Source organism: Sander lucioperca, chromosome 24 (assembly GCF_008315115.2).
Source record: "Sander lucioperca isolate FBNREF2018 chromosome 24, SLUC_FBN_1.2, whole genome shotgun sequence".
Classification (NCBI taxonomy): Eukaryota; Metazoa; Chordata; class Actinopteri; order Perciformes; family Percidae; genus Sander; species Sander lucioperca.
The window spans coordinates 5564174-5585187 of NC_050196.1; the positions used below are offsets into that span (position 1 = coordinate 5564174).

The following is a 21014-nucleotide window of genomic DNA, read 5'->3' on the forward strand; positions in this document are numbered from 1 at the left end:
ACAGTATGTGCTCATAAATCAGCCCGGAAATTAAAATTACAACACAAAGAAAGCAGAAGAGAGTGAATTTCCGCCGGCACCGGAGCAATCCCGGAAGTGGAACGTCGTGGCTATAGACTAAACAAGACATGAAACGAGAGCAGTGTCCCTACAAAATAAAAACAAGAAACTAAAGAAAACACAGGATCATGACAGAAGCCTGAACCAGTGAAATTTTGCCATTTTTTGCGACAAAAATGTGCCAAATAATTTTCTGTCTAGCAACTAACTGATTGTTTCAGCCCTAGATGTAATTTAGTAGGAAAAGGAATCCAAGCAGTTGGGCAGGATGAAGAGAAAGTTCAAATCCAACACACCAACACAAATGTTAGATACAGTAGCCAAATCTATGGAACCTTTTAGGATTAATTAAAGGAAATTGCCACTGAATGAATGTAATTCCTACATTAAGGACCATGCTTGTGATCACAAACATATCTCTCTCAACAGATACGTGAATAGGAAAAGTAAGTGACTTTTATAATTTTTATTCAGCCTGGTTAAAGGTGCCCTGTGGAGTGTTTTTGTAAACAAAAAAAGTCCAACAGAATGACGCAGCTTACAGTGGCCAAAAGCTACTGCTAAAAATATATTTGCCTGAAAGGTCCAGTGTGTAACGTGTTTAGTTGTTCATTATCAAAATCTGTGTGACCCGTTCACAAACTTGTCCTTTTTCATGAATATTTACCACCACCATCAATTCCAAGTATTCCTTTTGGCTTGAAATTTTACATTTGCATTCGCATGAACGACGCTCCATATTCATGTGCCATCTTGAAATACGTTAGCCGGTAAGGGACATACAGCTCTGCCTTTTGTGTTTTCGCTGTCACATGATAAACTCACAGGTGCTGCTTATGCTGCTAATGTGTATCGTAGCTTCCCAGCCTCGGCAAGTTTGAAGAAGGAAACATGGAGGACCACACGTATTCAAAATCCAAATTTCAGGAACTTCTTCTTCGCCCAGAAAAAGAAAAAGGATATTGAAAAGAGCAAGAGACCGGCTTTTTGAAGTGTGAAGGCTACCATAGCTGTAATACGTACTTTGAACTGCGTGGTGCGAGAGAGTTGATTGCGATATATGATCAACGCTAGATGGGAGAAATTCCTACACATTGGACCTTTAAACTCTGATGTCTCAGCTTGCATATATTTTTTCTATTTCAATCCAAGAGCTACAGTTCACTAGACATTTAGCATACCATCCAACCTCAGCGTGTACATGCTGTATGTTTCTATATTTATGATGTCTTACCCTCGCCATAAGCTCATCCCATCGTATGTTGAAAGCGTCCAGTTTTTGCTGTATAAGTTCATCCAGAACGCCTCCGTCCATCAGCGTCTGGGCCAGCTCCCGAATCTGGTTTCTGTTGTCCTCTGGGTGCAGCAAAAGAACCTCTAGACTCTGTACAAAGACAAACACAAAAAACATCATCAATCACACTTGACCATACTACTTTGAATTTCCTATAGTAAATTCCAGCACGGTAGCTTCCATTAAGTGAAGCCACAGAAAAATATGCCTTTGGTGGTATTGGCTTTTGCATACAAGCTGATATTGTTTTGTTTGAAGGTGAAAAAAAAATTAAATAAAATAAAAAAAAAATCTAGGATGTTGAATGTTTAGCGATTACTGCGATTTCATAATCTCTCTGGGTAAAAGGTCAATGTAAAAATTAGACTGTTTATCAGCATTACGGGTTGACATTCTACTTTTCTATTATTATTGGATGGATCAAACAACACAGGACTTTCACCGCGGTTCATTTTACCCATGATGTTTTCCTTAAACCAACTGTTGCGTTCTTCTTTGCCTAAACCCAACTGTCGCATCCTTCTTTTCCTAAACCCAACTGTCCCGTTCTTCTTTTTCTAAACCCAACTGTCCCGTTCTTGTCCCGCGTGTCACGTAAACGTACCTTTAATAAGCCCACTCACGATCTTTTCCTTAACCCAACTGCGTCAAAAGTTACGACAATAGTCCCGACCCAGCGTGTTTAGATAAAGCATGTTTAGCTATGACGCTAATGGAGACTTTTAGTACCAATAATAACACCGAAGGCACCTGACCAAGCGTCCGTATTTTACGCAATGGGAGTGAGAATGTGTTGCATATCCACGCCATGCTGAGCCATAAGCAATCACGACTATTTAAGCTGTGCTGGCACGGTGCAAGTGTTTTCCCACAACACAGCAGGGCACGGTGAAAGTTTTCGATTATGGATGTTGGAGGTGTGCTGGTCACAAACCACAGTAAGAGCCGGCTGCCTGCCACTCTTCAGCAAAAGCTCACTGTGGATGTTTCTGCTACTATTCCTCCATGCAGTACTTAAAACTGATCTGCTGACCAAATAACATTAAATATGTCCTCATCTTATAGAATAAACTAAGATCTTTATCTAAGAATAGCACTGCTTACAACATTCTGTGACCTCTGTGACAAACACATTGCATTTCCTATACCTGCTTCACAATAAAAGTCTGTGGAAAGCTTTTACTGTGAAGCAGCAACAGCAGGAAAGCATTTGTTTGCATCAGCAGTATTCTGGATCGACACTTCATTTACTGGTTTATCGCCAGATGTCCCTCGCCTTGTACGGGAAACAAAAACAAACTTTGAGCTAGCAAGCTACACGCTGAAAATGGCAGGTTTTGAAGAAAATTTGGATTGTGCAACAAGGCAGGCCTGCTTGGTGTTTTCGGGGAATGATTGTAAAGATTTACAAAGAATATGTTTACGGCTTTTATTATCTTACTGGAACGTTATACACACTGACACACACTGGTAAGAGCAAATTACTTTTAACCATTTATCCAGCATATTTATATACAGTAGCTCACGTTACTGTATTGTGTGGAAAGTTAACTTCATTTAATATTGTATGTGACATTTCTTTTGCGGGGTGCAAATGTTCCACCAAAACAGGTTCCTTCCGAGACCATTTTGCAGATCCACCATCTTTGCAACCGGAGCTTAGCGCCACCCAAGACGATTGTGATTGGTTTAAAGAAATGCAAACAACCCAGAGCGTTTTTTTGACCTATCCTGGAATGTATGTGTGGACGGGCCAGACCTTACTTTGCAGCGCTGTGGAGATAGGTCTGGCAATGTGAGACTACATCATCAGTAACTTAATACAGCTCCAATATGGCTTAAAGCAAGCAGTAAACAGTAATTAGGCTGATATGATTAGGTAGAAGCTAGCACTAAAAGATGAACACAGACAGACTTTTACAAACTGCACAAACATAATGTGTTCAGCCAATCAGTTTAGCGCAAGAGTGGTTTGTGGGAGGAGACGTCCCAGGTTGGCTGCAGTCTGCCCTGCTACCAAAGCACAGTGGCTCAGTGCTGGTTTCCCTGCTGTGAGGATACAGTGGAAATGCATGTGACCACTGCTTGGCGTGGATCTGCATGATTTAAGCAGGCTTAACCCTCAGCATAGGAGCATCCCTCCGTCTTGCTTTATAAAGGGAAAAACACAACCTGTCTTCTCCTCCACCTCATCCCCCCTAGTCCCCTATAGACACACTTTTAGACCACCTTTTTATTTTGTACATACTTTTTTGTTCTTTAACAGGAAATCGGCACTTGCCTCACACACACACACACACACACACACACACACACACACACACACAAACATACACACAAAATGGCCTTCTCCTCATCTAACAAGTCACATACTTACACACACACCTCACCCATACATGAAGTTTTGCATCATATCAACCCCTTTTTCTGAGTCTCTGTAACGTAAAGCTTTTCTTATATGTTCTGTTCACCCTCTCTTCATACTCACATCCAGCGCCTCCTGCAGCTCCTCCGCACCTCCTTGGAGGTTTTCAGTCTCATCCAGCTTCTGCTCCAGCTGGTCCAGGAAGGCGTTTTCCTGCTCCAGGTAGGAGAGCAACTCACACCAACATGCCCAAACCTCCTGCAAAACACACACATATACACACACAAAATCATCAGGAGGCACAGACAGAGACAAAAAGGATTAGTGAATGATTAAATAAAAAACAGATGACCATTTTGACATTTCATGTGTTAGAGAGAAGAAAGACAGTCGGGCAGGAGCAGAAAAAGACAAATAGTGAGAGAGAGTACTTTAACCATAAAGTTGAATTACCAAGAATACCAAGACACAGAGGTAATTATGTCTCAAGAAAATAAGGTACAGAGGAGAGTGGAGACTCACATCGAGGGAGGACAGAGAAGGAAAAGGGGGGAGGAAAGGGCTGAGGAGAGAGAGACAAGGACAGGTGGCATCATTATAGATGCCATCTCAACTTTCTCTTATTGTTGTTTCATATTCACTTATTCAGTATTGTTGCAGGCTGTGATATCAACATCTGTTGAACATCAACATGCTTGATGAGTTTGTTTCCATCTGCAAATTAGCAACAGTTGCCTCTGTCTGGCTAAAGTGATTGAATTTGCTTCCTAAATGTAAAATGAAGCTAAATCAATAAATATGTTAAACAGAAAAAAAACTGATTTCACACAAACAAACAAACAAAAAAGTGCTTGACAATATTGCAGTGTCCCAGCTAATGGTTTTAAGACAATGTTGGTGGCACATTGTAGTTTATAGCATCACGTGGACAGGGATTTTGACAGCAGCTTTTCAAGATGCCAACAGCTACAAAAAGACACCCACTTAGGGCCAGGCTGTCAGCGCCAAGGCGAGATGCACTGATCTCTCTGTTGTCGCGCACCACGCCACACGCGACAGTGTCAGCGCTGTCTGTGATGCGTCTTCTGGGCATGATGTCTGCGGGTCACGTAGTAGTCCCCCTGGATCTCCTCCACATGAGGAAAATCCAGAGGTGGTTTCATCGTCAGCGCCTTGACCCTATACGCCACAAGTGGCGAATGCTGACCATCCGTCCTTCTCTTCAGTCAGACCTGGCATAATGGGGAAACCCCCGGACCCTGTCAACCGGGGTTCCCCTGGGCAAAGTAACGTCATACGTGACAGTGTACACAGACGCGTCCCTTACTGGCTGGGGAGGAATGTGCGAGTCACAGGTGGTGGGAAGAGAATGGCCACCTCACCCCCTCCCCCACATAAACTGCCTGGGGCTGTCCACGGTGCTGACAGTTTTAAAACACTTCACCCCAGTGGTAGCGGGGAGACATGTTGTCGTGCGGACAGACAACGTTACAGCAGCATAGTTCATAAACCGACAGGGTGGCGTGCGCTCTGCCCAGCTATTGGAAATAGCCAGGAGCCTCCTGCTGTGGGCCCATGTTGTCCCTCAAAGCTGTTTACATCCCCGGGGTTTTGAACCGGGCGGCGGACCTAATGTCGAGGGGAGGGCCCTCTCACAACGAGTGGAAATTGAATCCCTCTATTGTTCAGAAGCTGTGGAGCAGGTTCGGGAAAGCGGAGGTGGATCTGTTCGCCTCACGAGAGAACACACAGTGCGCACTGTGGTTTTCCTTGAGCACACGGGACAATCCACCCCTCGGCGTAGACGCTTTCTCCCACCATCCCTGGCCCAGAACCATCCTATACGCTTTTCCCCCGGTCCCTCTGATACCTCGCCTCCTGGAACACATCCAGGAGGAGAATCTGTCAGTCATCTTAGTGGCATTGGAGCGCACAAGCGCATCCTGGTTCCCGACGCTGGTTCAGCTGCTGGCGGGCCCTCCCTGACAACTACCATGGCACGAGGACGCTCTGTCACAGCTGAACGGCGCGATATTTCACTCCCTGGTGATAACCCAGCTGCTGTGGGGCTGGCTGCTGAGCGGGAACGCTTGCAGAGGTGCCGTGGTGCGCACTATCCAGAACGCAAGAGCCCCCTCTACTACAGCGTGTTACGCAGGGCGTTGGTCTGCTTTCCAGCACTGGTGTACGGGGAAGGGTGCGGACCCCACATTGTGTGCCCTGCCTCTCGTGTTAACTTATCTCCAAACATTAGTGGATAATGATTTGCTCCGTCTACAGTCAAAGCCTACACAGCAGCCATCTCATCCTGCCACGAAGGCTATGGAGAGAGGACGGTTTTGAGCACCCCCTGGTGAAGCGCTTTCTGAAGGGGGTCAGGCGACTGAAACTCATCGTGAGCTCTCTCACACCCCAATGGGACCTAGCCCTGGTGCTTCGAGCTCTGGGGAAGCCTCCTTTCGAGCCTCTGGCACAAGCCTCTCTCAGGTTGCTATCACTAAAAACGGCGCTTCTCCTTGCCCTGAGAGTGAGCGACTTATGTGCGCTGTCAGTCTCGCTGTCCTGGCTCTCCATTAGAGGTGACGGGAGCGCAGCCACCTTACAGCCTAACCCCTCATTCACACCGAAAGTTCTGACAAATTCCTTTCGGTCGAGAGTGTTTTCCCTCAAAGGGTTTTTCCCCCCGCCTCATGACGTGACGTGGATCACGTGCGTTATCACAGTACGTTTTACGCACGGCGGACATAAGGCAGGCACAGCAGCTGTTTGTACAGGGAACACTCCCAAGGAGTGGCCCTTTCAAAACAGCATCTGTCTGCCTGGCTGTGCGAGGCTATCACCCAGGTTTATAATGCGGAGGGGGCAGAGCCCCCCCAGGGCATCCAAGCACATTCTACAAGGGCATTGTCGGCGTCTGCGGCCCTATTCAGAGGCATGACAGTAGCTGACATCTGCGCAGCAGCCTCCTGGGCATCCCCATGCCCATTCATCCGTTTCTATCTGCGTGATATGTCTGAGCCCTCCATGACCCACTCGGTCGTATCCACACTCAGCGATGAATGATGCGCCGTTGCTGTGTGTTCTGCCTGCCATCCCCTCTCCCCCTGCACTGGGTGCGTCGGAGGAAAGCGGGTGCCCCGAAAAATTGTCAATCATGATACGATTTTTCACTGATCATGCACACCTACAATCACGGAATAAATACACTGTTGCATGTGTGTTTTATCTGCTGTCCTCACCCCTCCCGCACTGGCTGCTGGGTGGGACGCGGGTGTCCCATAAAATGTCAATCATGATACAATTTGTCACCGATCATGCACGCCTACAATCATGGAATGATGCGCCGCTGCTTGTGTGCTCGCCTGCGGTCCTCATTCCCCCCCCCTTTATTCGCAGGGGTGGCTGAGGGGACCACGGGCGCCCCATAAATTGTCAATCATGTACATTTCCCACTAATCATGCACGCCTACACTCGTGACTTGGGCATTGCAGCTACTTACGCCAAGTCCTGCCATGACAGGCATTTTTACCAGAATAACGGTTTATCTGATACAATCTCCTGTCAGTGCATTAGGGGAAGAGTTAGTCTATGTCCTGCTTGTGGCATTAACTACATCAGCTTCACCCTAACCCAATAGCGTAGCCTTAGAGCGAAGCCTATACGAAATAGAACAATAGTTACGTATTGTAGCTCCAGATTCTTTGAGTATAGGCGCAGCCCTCTAAGATTCGGGCCACCTGCTCAAGTAACATTAGCTGAAGAAAAAGCTGATGTTGGGAGATGAACAACGGGTCCACTCTGTTTATATACAGTATCTGCGGACGTAGTTGGAGCCCGTGCAGGACGCAAGGGAGGGAAAGAAAATCTTCACGACTGTGCATGCGCGAAGGGATAAACCCTATACTCATAGAATCTGGAGTTACAATACGTAACTATCGATATAGGATCCTTACTTATGAGTTAATGAAATACCTGTAATCATCACACAGCAGCAGCAACGATACGTTCATATCCAAATTAAGAGGCACTGTACACATTTTATGCACGACAGAGCAGTAGTAAGTTTATTTATTATTCTAATCTGCTAAAACAGGCACAGCGACTGGATTTAATGGTAATTGAGCTTCAGTGCTTTTCTAAACATCAGCCAGATGAAAACTTCACTCCAGTGAAATCATTTGAAACATGCAGCCATCCTCAGTATGATGTCCTGAGCTCCATCAGATCTGTCAGGACTTCTTGAACAAAACTCCAAACTCCTTTTAAAAACTTGAGTACTTTAACAAAAACAAAAAACATCAGAAAACAATAGAAATAAATATAAAGGTCAGTTCACCCAAAATTATAAAAAAAAATATATTAATTATATACATTTTCTCAATTTGATACCACCTCATTAGTGATATCTAGCCATGCAGATAGTTTTAGCTTTAACATATCCATCTCTGAGATTTCTGCCTCCAAACCACAGAACACACTGTCAACACTTTTCATGGGGAATCCCCAACATGTATTTATCCAGCTTGTATCTCATTCACTTTTTATCACCTCTAGCTGAACGTTAAACATTAAAACATATTGTGTTCATTACAATTGACTTGTTTTTTATGTAAATGGACTGAATTTATAGAGTGCTTTTCTAGACTTAACGACTACTCAAAACGTTTTTACATGTTACAGCACCATTCACACACATTCATACACTGTGGTCAAGGCTCCCATGCAAGGTGCCTCTAAAATATACTGTGTACACTCACACTGTCTTCTACCCACATACACAGCAACATGCCCTCCAGAGCTGGCACTGATGTATGTGAGCACAACAACCTTGGCCTTGACACCACACGTTAAGAGCCTTGGGCACGCACACATGAACACACACCACCTCCACCCTAGTACATTTTTTCTTTACTAAGCATGCCTAGGTTATCCAAATAACACTTCCAAATAATCACAGAGAAGATAGATAAAGTCCGTACCTCCAGAGTCTTACATTTCCCATCCAGCCGGCTACACAGGCGCTGGTAGTTGGCCGTCAACACCTCCAATTCAGACCGCAAGGCATCATGGGCCGTGGGTGGGGCCTTGGCGATGAAACTGTTGACACTGTCAGTCAGGAGTTTGACCTTTAGCTCCTTGGAGTGGACCTCTTCCTGGGCCCTCTGATAGAGAAACAGAGTAAATGAATAAGGGATGTTTGTCAGAGTTGAGAGACAGGTTGAGAAACTTTAGGACCTTAGGTTTAGTTGATTTAGTTTTTGTACTTTAACAAGCCTCGTCATGTCAATAAAGATCTTAAAAGTCATCTGGACAGGAGAAGCACGTGACCAGCGGCTGCTATGCTTGCAAGAAACTGAGCTCCTACACTCGCCTCCGTATTTCATTAAATAACCAGGTCTATTACTTTTTCTTCGACGCCAAATCGTTTTGTCTGTTGTCATGGTGACTCGGTGAAACGCCTGCAGGCACGAAAGAGCGGATCTCGTTGTTGCCTGGTAACAAACCTTTTGTTTATAACCAGTGGAGTGACAGAGGTATTTATACTCTAGACCAGCTATTCAATGATGAAGGTATGTTAAGTTTTGAAAACCTGAGAGCTAGCTTTGAGGTCCCTAGGACATCCTTCTTCCTTTATCTTCGCTTAAGATCAGCCCTAAAATGTTATGGAGTACCATGGAGGAACAGTCTTGAGATGCACCCAATCATTAAATGGCTTGTTGATTCTCCGGTTAAAGGATTAGTGTCCAGGATTTATTCTAAACTGATGCAAGTATCTGTAGGAAAACTCCCAATACTAAAGAAATGGGAGCAAGAGCTGAGTCCGGAGGGGAACGTAATTAATTGGGAGACAGTTTGGGACATTTCCCATTGTTCCAAGAACCCAAATCACCAGCAGATCCACTTCAAAATATGCCATAGGATATACTCCTCAGAAGAGATACGTCTCTAAAGCCATTCCTACTCCCTATTGCACGTTCTGCCAACCTGAACAAACTGGAACTTTCTTGCACATGATCTGAGAGTGTGAACAGGTGCATGAGTTTTGGAATAATCACTAATATCTGATGTGATAGGATGTCGAATTCCTACTGACCCGATTGTTTTGTTACTTAATGATGACTCTAAATTACACCTACTTGGGAGACAGAAGAAAATTTGGCTAGCTGGATCAACCGCGTCCAAGAAAATTATAGCTTAGTGCTGGCTCCCCCCACACTCGCTTTGTATAAAACAGTGGTTGGCGTATTTTCTGGACATAGTTATGTTTGAGCTCTCTACAGCAAACAAAAAAAAATGCAGCAGCACAAGTATCAGTCCTAATGACCTCAGCATCACAAGACTTAGAGGAGAGTGACTATGCAAGATGTTGCTGATTCTTGTTTTGTTTTTTGTTATTTGTTTGCTTTTTCTCCTCGAGACCGCAGAGGGTGGGGGATGGGAGAGGGTTGTTGTTCTTGTTCAATTGTGTTTGTCTGTTCTGTATGTTTAAAAATATAAAAAAGTAATACAAAATTGATCTTACAAAAAAAAAAAAGTCATCTGGACAGTGAAAGCAAAGAGAGACAGGTGGCAAGAGATAAAGAACAAGAGAAGAAATAGAGAGAGAAGGCTTAAAGGACGGAGGGATGGATGCACAAACAAATGAATAAATGTATTTTCTGTTGACAAAGCCACCGAGTGTAAAGAGACAGAGAGAGATGGACTGAACAAGTAAACTAATACTTTCCCAAACGAGGGAGCAGAAGACGGGGGATTAAGAGAACGAACAATGGAAAAGATTTACCAATGGAGTTTCCTTTAAGTTTGGAGCAGAAAGAGGGAGTAGAGGAAAGGAAGAGGAGGTGAAAAGATGAAGGGGTAGATTAGCAAAAGTAAAATCAATTTTTAATTGACTCAAGTCACGTTTTTCAGGAGAAGGGGTGAATGGAAATAAATTTAGGAGAATTGATGCAGTTTCATACAAAATTGAGTAATTGATGGAATGGAGGGAATGAGAGTGGAGAAGGGGTTTGAAAAACAGACACAAAGCTGTGAGTGAGAGTACAGAAAGAAGATAAAGAGAGGAAACAAAAGAAAGACAGAAAGAGAGCTGTTTTATAACTTCAACAGTAAAAAGAGAGGCAGGCAGACCTGGAATTAACTAGGATCAAAAGAGAGTGACAGAGAAAAGCAGCTGCATTTGTTGGTCAGATCTGGGCCTCCACTGTGAATATAAAGAAGACCAAGATCATGACTTTCCTGAAAATGCCTAGATGTAAATGAAATCCAGTTCAGTCGAGTGGAGAGGACAGCAAGGTAGTGTTATTTTTAGCGGTTCCTACAGTAGCTAATTCATTTTATTTATTTTTTATGCATTTTAGGCCTTTATTTATACAGGACAGCTGAAGACATGAAAGGGGGGAAAGAGAGAGGGAATGAAATGCCGCAAAGGGCCACAGGGCGGAGTCGAACCTACGGCCCCTGCGTCAAGGAGTAAACCTCTGTATGTGGGCGCCTGCTCTACCTGGTGAGCTAGCCAGGCACCTAACCGTAGCTAATTCTAAGCCTAAGAAGTCTGTCTGTTTGCCAGGTGGAGAGGACAGTGAGGTTGTTGTGTTTTTAGTGGTTCCTACTGTAATTCTAAGCCGATGAAGTATGTCTGTCCGTCGGGCGCAGAGGATGACGAGGTTGTTGTGTTTTTAGCGGTTCCTACTGTAATTCTAAGCCAAAAAGGTGTGTCTGTCAGTTGGGTACAGAGCTCAGCGTGAGCACTGGCTATGTGAGACAAGCGTCTAGCAACATTGTTGTGGATGCTGCGGTCACAGCCTGGCAACCAGTGATGCCGGGTAACGCGTTACTTGTAACGCGTTACTCTAATCTGACCACTTTTTTCAGTAATGAGTAATCTAACGTGTTACTATTTCCAAACCAGTAATCAGATTAAAGTTACTTATCCAAGTCACTGTGCGTTACTATATTTGTCATTTTCCTTAGTAAAAATATATATTGTTTTTGCTTTCTTCTTGTCTCGGGGAGTGAAGTCACGTATGCAACGACAAGTCACGTTTTCAGCATGTGGACAGTTAGCGTGTACCACGCAGCGACACAAATGTAAACAACAATGGAGGGAGGAGAGAGATGTGCGTTTTCTAGCTGGAAATACAGTCACTATTTTGAGTTTGTGTCAGCTAAAGATGGCAATATTAAGGTTCGATGTACACTCTGTGCTGGTGGCGACAAAGCGCTATCTAGCTACAAAAATACTACGTCAAATTTGAAGAAACATTTAGAGTCGCAGCACCTCAGTCAAACTTACAGAGCAAGTCCCGCCAGGTGGTGCAGAGCAGAGAGAAGAAGGTCCCCCACCACCCAAACAACAAAAGCTGGACTTCGGTGCAAAACCAGTAAGTGGGGGAGAGTTGAAGAAGTTGGTCAGGCAGTATGTTGTAGAGGAAATGCTGCCCTTAAACACGGTTGACTCGCCTTCATTTCGTGCCATAGTAAACAAGATCCCTACTAGGGGCCTACTGTCAATGCCGAGCTGCCTCACAGAACAGCTTTGTCACGGTTGTCATTTTTATGTTGAGGCGGCGGCGGGGTGTTGTCAGCAGCTGCTGAATGTAACTAATAAAGTAACTTGTAATCTAACTTAGTTACTTTTAAAATCAAGTAATCTGTAAAGTAACTAAATTACTTTTAAAATCAAGTAATCTGTAAAGTAACTAAGTTACTTTTTCAAAGTAACTGTGGCAACACTGCTGGCAACCTCCGTGAACTTCGAGGAGGGGGCGGGGGAGACGACTCTCTCCAGTATTTTGGATTTGTACTGCAGAAACTATTTTAAACACTAGTTGTCAGTATTACATATTGCACCTTTAAATTTGGCTATGATTGACTTCAGAGAAAAAAGGAAAGAGGACTTTCTTTGTCTTACAATCTACAGACCTATCCAAACCTAGCAAACTATTTTTAAATCTATAAGGGAAAAACTAAATTACCATTTTGTCAATTGAATAAAGTGTAAAGCTGCCAGTAACCCAAAATACAAGACAAATTAGACAGATGCCTTTAAAAATGTACACATTTTTAGTATAAGAAATATGTATAACTATACAACAATACAGTCTAGCTACATGTAAAACAGAAGTGCCACCAAAGACCATGACTTCTGTCTTTTCTTCATTAAAATTTAGAAAAATTAAAGACATCCAAGCTTTAATGTCATGTAAACACTGTAGCGGTGGGTTAACAGAGTAGGAATCAGACTTTTTGAGGGGGACGTAGATCTGGCTGTCGTCCGCATAGCAGTGAAAAGAAATGCCATGTTTCCTAAGAATGGAACCAAGTGGGAGTAGATAGAGAGAAAATAAAAGAGGGCCAAGCACAGAGCCATGTGGGACCCCACATGAAAGAGGAGCAGTGGAGGACACCAAGTCATCAAGGCCAACACAGAAAGTCCGATGTGACAGGTAGGACCTGAACCATTCCAGTGCTGTGCCACCGACGCCCACCCACTGCTCCAAACGAGCAATGAGGAAGTCATGGTCCACTGTATCAAATGCTGCAGTCAAATCTAAAAGTACAAGGATAACACAGTGACCAGAGTCAGTAGCTAAAAAGATATCATTAAAGACTCTTAAAAGCACTGATTCTGTGCTGTGCAATGTTTTAAAACCGGATTGGAAAATTTCTCAATCCGGTTCAATTACAGCCTGTGGTGCATTTAGAGCCAAGTTGATAACTTTAAACAACACACGGGGTTTACAACAGTTTAAAAGAACAATATCAGAAAAATATTTTCTTTTTGCCTCTTTCACAGTGGATTGGTAGTGACGCCAGCAATCCCTCAATATTTTAAAAGACACTTGCAATTTGTCCTTTTTTCACTTTCGCTCAGCTCTTCGACAATCCTGTCTGGCAGTGGAGGTTGTTTCATTCAGCCAAGGCTCTGATTTGGCTTTCTGCTGCCTGGTCTTTAATGGAGCCGCAATGTCTATAGCAGTTTGACAGGTGTCGAGAAACCATAAGTTAAGAGCCTCTGTATCCTCACACACAGACTCGGGAATGACGCAGATCTGGCTGAAAACTTCGGAGAAGTGAGCAGCACTGGAAGGGTTAATAACTCGACATCTGCGAGCAGCAGCGCGAGGTTTAACTGTGTGACAGCAAACAGCAGCTTCAAAAAGTACAGGCATATGATCCGAGAAAAAAGCGTCACAGACCACCAGGTTAAGAACAGGCAAACCATAAGATAAAACAAGATCATGTGTGTGACCACGTTCATGTGTAGGCCCAAGTACAGACTGCACCAGATTAAAAGAGTCAATGATGTTTAAAAAGTCTCGCGCCAAAGGGTTTTCAGGGCAACACACATGAATGTTACAATCTCCAACAATAAGGACCCAGTCATATTTGGGTATATCAGCCAAAAACACAGACAATTCTGTTAAAAAGTCTGTTGTATTTGGGAGGCCGGTAGACCACAGCACACAACACTGTATGAGAATGCCACAGCTCAAACAAACTGAGTTCAAAGCTGGTGACGAGGGATGACAGCGATAACTGTTTACATTTAAAGTCACTCTTAAAAACAGTCACAATTCCTCCTCCACGGCCAGACGTCCGAGGAGAGTTAAAAAAGCAGCACTCATCAGGTAAAAGTTCGGTGAAGACACTGGACTCACCAACACTCAGCCAGGTTTCGAAGATAAAGAGGAAATCCGGGATAAGGATAAACGATTTATTCAAAAGCGATCTGGCGTTTACCAGGCCAAACCTGGCAAGAGCTGGCGGGTCAGAGCGAACAGCCGACAAGGAGGCCCGACACAGAGGCCGCAGGTTCCCCAGATTTACTCCACGCCAGTGTAGACGAGGAGAGCAGGGTCCACATCCGGGCTCACCACTGGCACCAACCAGGCAGCGAGAGGGTCCAGCGAATGTCGAGAGGCACAAAGGCGAGGCCCCGCTCCACATCCACCACGATCAGGACGTACCAACCCAGCCCTCAGCCTCATGAGACAGCCACCATGCTTACCCTGGCGGCGGTGCTGCTTTCGCCACGGGAGTGGCACTGCAGCGTGGCAGAGGTATGTCGGGATGTCCGATAGGAAAGGAGGCAGAGTTTTTTGTCCATAATAATCAAAGTTGACAAGGTTTTTGGCGGAGGTTCTCAGATCTAGCAGCGTTTGGCGATCATACACCAGCAGAGTGTTGACGGTATGTGCAACAAGTGTTACAAGCAACAGAAACACATACAACAGTCAGCAGCTGACGGCCCGCCTCACACACTGGCGCCATCTTGGATCAGATTCTGTTAATATCAACGCCATAAGAATAATTATAAATAGGAATGTCCCGATCCCGGCATATTTTTTAACTGATCAGGGATCGACATTTACCCCACTTACTCCGATCATGTATATCAGCTTGTAGTGATCGCTGCCTTTAATCACACACGCCCTGCACCACAGACACACCGCCACATGCCGGTACACTCAAACCAATAGGGCGCAGCCACTTACCAGTCTGTCCATAGTGTCTCGTAGCTTGCCAGCCCTTGGCAAGAAGTAAAAAAGTTTCTTTCTTAGTCACCCTTTTTTTTTTTTTTTTTTTACAAAAGTGGATTACTCTAATTCTCCACCCTTCTTCCGAGATTCCACCACGCTTTCAGGCCGTTATTCCCTGGAGCCGACATCGATAAACATGAGAAGAAAATCAAAGATTGACTATTAAGCCAACCCAGTCTCACGGCAGTTCGTGAAATCACGGTCACGTTATTCAATCTATTGATTCGTGTACACGGACACGTTTGTCTCGTTTTTTTCGTGGTGGTCAGCACGTTTTTTAAACTAATGTATTTCAATGGGAAGCATATTTCGTGATCACAGCACGACTACGGTAGCGAGTAGTATGAAATGCCGAAAATCCGCGCAGGGAGGTTGCTTGGGGGTGGTGGATGGGTCAAACAGCACAGGACTTTCACCCCGGAGACTGGGGATCGTGTCCCGCGTGTGACGATTCCTTTCCCCGTTGTTCTTTTCCTAAACACAACCATCCCGTTGTTGTCCCGCGTCCCCCAGAGACCGCGGCCGTCTCCTGCGTGTGACCTTTCCTTTCCCCGTTGTTCTTTTCCTAAACACAACCTCCGTATAGATGCTTCCCATTACGTGCTGACCACCAGGAAACCCATTACGTGCTGACCACAATGAAAAAACAAGATAAACGTGTCCGTGTACACGAATCAACAGATTAAAAATGACGTGACCATTTCACGAACTGCCGTGAGACCGTGTTGCAACCTCAAGAGGCGTCAATAAGTTAAGTTTTATCAAAGATTGACTATTTAGCGCAAGAGGCGACACTAAATTTAGTTTCCGTTGCCCAGCGGGAAACTTGAGACTGTTTGTGTTTTGGTTGGGGGTTTGCTGGGATCCTAAAGAGAACTATTTTGGTGTTGAGAGAAAAGACTCATTTACTAAGTTAAATGTATTAAGCTTAAGACATATTTTAGTTACGTTGTTTAGTTAGTTTATTTTTCTTCAAAAAAATGGTGTGCAGCTCTATTATCTGAGCAAATACAAGTATCAGATCTGGACTCGGTATCGGCAGATATCCAATATTTAAAAGATCGGTTTGGGTGTCAAAAAAAGCTGATCGGGACATCTCTAATTATAATATCCTCCTCCTTTTCTGAACCCATTTCCCCTCCGGATCATTTTTGTGCAGTCCCCAATTGAACAAGTTTTACTATATGGTGGTGATGTGTGGGGGCAAAACCAAGACTATGAGAAATGGAATAAACACCCTTTTAGAACCCTGCATCCTGAAATCTGTAGGAATTAGGCCAATAGCCACTTTTAACGGATTAACTGCACTAGTGTGGTTCAGTAGACAGTGAAAAATTGTGGGATACAGTTAGCTCCAAGTTCCACTTCAAAGCCATAATGGGAAAAGTGTTCATCAATACCTACTACCTGGTGGTGGGAGAACAGACACTTAAGTGCTCAAGACGTGTGGATATTGGGACAGACTGTCAGTTCTGCCGACAAGAGGAGGAGACAGCAACACTTCCTTAGGTCCTTAGTTCTTTACCAAAATAAAACCCAAATGACACTCTCAGACCAACACACAATTCAATATTTACTTGAGGAAAAACTGACATTGTCATAGAAGCAGCAATATATTGTATGTCCAGTTTACGCACACACCTTAAGCTCCTCCACAGCCTTGCGTAGCTCTTCGGGTGTCTTGTATGTGAAATCTCTCTCCAGATAGTCTTCCTCAGCCTGGTTGATCCACTCCTGCATCTCCTGCATCTCCTTCCTTAGAGCCATGGTCTTATCAAGGCCACCTTTCAGAGCGGACTTTTTAGCATAGGCCTAGACGGCGAAAAGGAAAACACACAAACACTCAACATTATATGGACGCATGAAAGCAGGAAAACACACCCTCTGCATGAAGGTTACACACCTGTTTGCAGACGTTCTCCCACTGGCCGTTGAGATCGTCCAGTTCTTTCTGGATGTGGATGGCAAATGGTGGCTCTGCCTCTTTCTTTAGGTACAGACCCACTTCATTAATGCCGTTGACGCTGGGTTGGATGGTGTGGATGTCATTCACCAGGGCCTGGCCAATCACAAGGCAGGACAGGGGTTACACAGGTAGAATTATGACTGTGAATATTTCAGAGTGGATCACATCTGTGGTTCAATGTCTTTACAGGTAGTCTGTTAATCTGTTTCCTTTCTATTTCCTTGAGGGATATTTTATAGACTCCTGGATATTTTATAAACTCTAAGGGTTATTTTTAATGAATTCCTTGGACATTTTAATCCCAAGAACACTTATCTTCTTGTCTACTATTTATCTACAAATTGAAAACTGTTATTGATAATCTTTTATTTATTTTTTTAGAAAGAAAATTGATTTGTTGGTAAGAAAAACATTTTTGTTTGTTTGATAGCTAAACAGGTATTTTTTTCACCTTTGAGTCTGTGTGTGTGTGCGTCATGGCAAAATGTGGTCCTGGAGACACCTACTAAGCAAATTGAAGTACTTTGCCAGGTGTTTATATTTCTGTCTGTCTGCAGACAGATTTTGTCACTGCGATCACAACTGTGCAAGATACAGTCACGAAACAGGTGTAAGATCAAAATGAAGGCCAAGTTTGAAGATGGGTGTGGTCCGAGCAAGTAAGGGGTTAGGAAGTAGGGAAGGGGCCATTGCCTCCCCACACTTTACGCCCCTGGCCCGATCTAGCATCGCAGCCGGTGTGATCCCATCGTAAGATGGTCCCTGGTTTGTTGTCTTTTCACCTTTGTACGCATGGCCTATACCAGAGATACATTCATCAACATCAGAGACATAAGTAGTAGTAACCTACCAGCCAGCCAGACCACCTGGACCAAGCAGCGGTGTGACCTTACCAGGAAGAGAGCCGGGATAATATCTAGGCTGCCTAGCATGGAAGTAGGGCTGTTTCACTACCCGGCCTGCTCCTGGCTGATATCCGTTCATAGGATAGTGTAATGAATGAAATAGGACTAGGGCTAGCCCAGCAACAGGAGATCAGAGACTGTTGTGCCCACATCTTGTAGAGACCGAGCTCCATCCGGAATCGGGTTGTTGCATTTGATAGTGTTCTGCACCGACAGAGCGCAGGACTCCGGTGGGAAGAGGGTAGGCAGACTGTTTGCATTTGTGATGCTTGGTTCTCAAATGCAGTCAATGTTGATGGACTATGTTTACCTGTCAAATTTTAAATGTTAAGATGCCGGCCATATTATCTACCTACAAAATTCACCAGTGTTTTTGTTGCTGCTGTTCACATTCCAACTGATGCAAATTTTTAAAAAAATGCACTGCAGAAATGCACTACTGTTTTCTTTTTGTTTTTCTTGTGTAGCATACAGTGAAGGGACTACAACTGCATTTTGTTGTGCAACCCTGTGTTGTACAATGACAATAAATTAACCTTTAAGTAATGTCAAGAAGCATGGTTTCCTCACCGTGCACTGCTCTAACTGTTTCTCCAGAGCTTCAGAGTCTCCCAGTGCTGGCCATTCCTCGTTCAGGAACACATCCACATCTGCCATCCACTTTTTTAAAGTCTTTACATCATTCTGGTGGAGGGACAAGAGTGGGTTTTGAAATGAAGACATGTCTACCAGCAGAACAAGCCCTGTATTACTTGGTTATTCTTGACTCTCTCAGGCCAATAACTTATGTTATTAAGTCTTAATGACTTGCCTGTAAAAATAAATAAAAATAAATAATTGAGATAAACTCTCAAGCAACATATAGTAATCCCTTTAATCAGTCTCACCTCAAACTGCATCAGTTTGGCCATGAGCTCCTGGATTCTTTGGGTGTTGTCTGTCAGCATGGTGCCGAGTCGTCTCCAACGTGCCATGACGGCATCCATCTCTATGCGATACCTACAGAAAATTACAGAAGCCTGTTGGTTTGTGACATGGCATAATTCTTTACCTATGCATTACTAATGCAGACTTCCTGTTTAACAATGGCCGTATGAACAATTGGAGGTATATGGAATAATTTGGCAAAACTAATACTATTTTCATTCCCAATAATGAGAAATCACGAACCTGACTATATACCACATGCAATGCTTCTAATTTAATTGAGCTTTTAAGGTTCAGTAGGTAACTTTTATGAAAATATGTTATTGTCGTATTTGCTAAAAACTGTCACTTTATCCTGACAGTTTGACAGGAGGCAAATCATATTCCTCTGCCTCCTTCTAATGCACCTGATGGCCTTTGTAAGTTTTCACCACGCCTGAACAAAAATAATCAATCAAAGCCATGGAGATAAGCTGAATATGGAACGTTATGGAAATAAGCTGAATGTGCTTTAAGTAGGTTTATGTCTTATATAAAGATCTGGACTCTGAGGCTTTGGCAGTTTGGAACCATTGTACTCAATCTTGTTTAATTCTTTCTGTCAATGGATGATATAGCACTCTATAATTTTCCATGTCTTACTTCTGGCTGATGTCTGGTGGAGCTTTCTGGAAGACCTGCTCCACAGCTGAGGTCAGGTAGTCCACCTCCCCTTGGTGTTCAGCCAAAGCTACCTGGAGGGCCTAGAGGGGCGAAAGAGAGACATAGTTGAAATAAGCCAGGGCCAGGATGGAAGCTTGGGGGAAGTGTAAAGAGAGAAAGTACAAGTCAGAATTTATTTTTTGGCCATTTTGCCACTTTGTCTGACAAGTGGCAGTTGTGGCAATGAGCAATGGGAGGCAATGGAAGGTCCAGATGTAGATTGAGAGAGAGATAGAGTGTTATGTTAATCTGAAGTATCACAAAAATTGCCCATCATAGGTCACTGAACCAAAACTGAATACATCAATAGAAATAATAATAAATTGAGACTTTGCATGCAATAGGTGCATAATTAAAATACATTATATTTGTCTCTTGTCTCTTATTTTTGTGCGTGAGGATCTATGGGAAAAAAAACTCCACTTGTGATATTTATCGTAAAGAATCATAAAATCATTTGAAGTACATTCCATTACTAAAATGTCGAATTACAAAGTAAATTCATGCACTTTGTGTAAGGATGGGGGGTTAGGGTTAATGGACACCTCAAAGGGTACTTACCTGCTTATACCATGGTTCACTTGCCAAAATCATTTTTTAAGACCATTAATTTATATTTTCATGCATTTTGCAATCAAAATCTAAAGTTTTTAAGCAATAAGTCTGTTTCCCTGGTAACACCTGAAGGTTTGACTAACACCTGGAACAATCATTCCCATCCCATAATGTTCTTATGAGATTCAAATGTTGTTCACTGCTCCAGTAAATAGGATGGACCTAAGATACAACTTGGCAATTTAAGATATTTCTAGTCCACTCACCTTAGAACCCTTTGGCTTAGTGAGCTACAAGCCAGACATTATGCTAAGAAGATACAAAATCAGTTACATTGTTTATGGTTGACAATCAGTAAATATAATTTGATGAGTATGTTTAACAACAAGACAAGCTACCTATCCAGCCATGCCATTGTCCCCAAATCAATATCAAGGCTTTCACAAACAATCGATACGGAATGTGCGGCTGCAGCCTAAAGTAGCGAGTCAAATGGGATGTGAGATGATTGCTAAGTGTGAAACAAAGTAAGTTCAGAGGAGTGGTGTAACTTATGTATTGTAGCTTGTGTGTTAGAGCCATCCTGTGATGTTCAGAAGATGAGCAGCAATGACCAGGGTTGGGCTCTGGTTATCTGACCAGTGCTCAAAACTTCTTTTGGAAATCCAAACCAAGCCAGTCAACATGGGTATA

The 21014-nt window shown here is 43.6% G+C and overlaps 1 protein-coding gene across 22 annotated transcripts in view; it reads right to left on the reverse strand.

Annotated features, from left to right (window-relative positions):
• dmd (dystrophin) overlaps window positions 1-21014 on the reverse strand; it is a 458768-nt gene that overhangs the window by 184320 nt on the left and 253434 nt on the right. For all 22 annotated transcript variants that reach the window (XM_035998529.1, XM_035998533.1, XM_035998526.1 and 19 more), the window contains 8 exons: window positions 19707-19807; window positions 19025-19136; window positions 18708-18821; window positions 17170-17325; window positions 16908-17078; window positions 8700-8882; window positions 3843-3977; window positions 1295-1444 (listed from right to left, as the gene is read on the reverse strand). In XM_035998529.1, coding sequence (XP_035854422.1) covers window positions 1295-1444; window positions 3843-3977; window positions 8700-8882; window positions 16908-17078; window positions 17170-17325; window positions 18708-18821; window positions 19025-19136; window positions 19707-19807 — 1122 coding nt within the window. The remainder of the gene's footprint in view (window positions 1-1294; window positions 1445-3842; window positions 3978-8699; window positions 8883-16907; window positions 17079-17169; window positions 17326-18707; window positions 18822-19024; window positions 19137-19706; window positions 19808-21014) is intronic.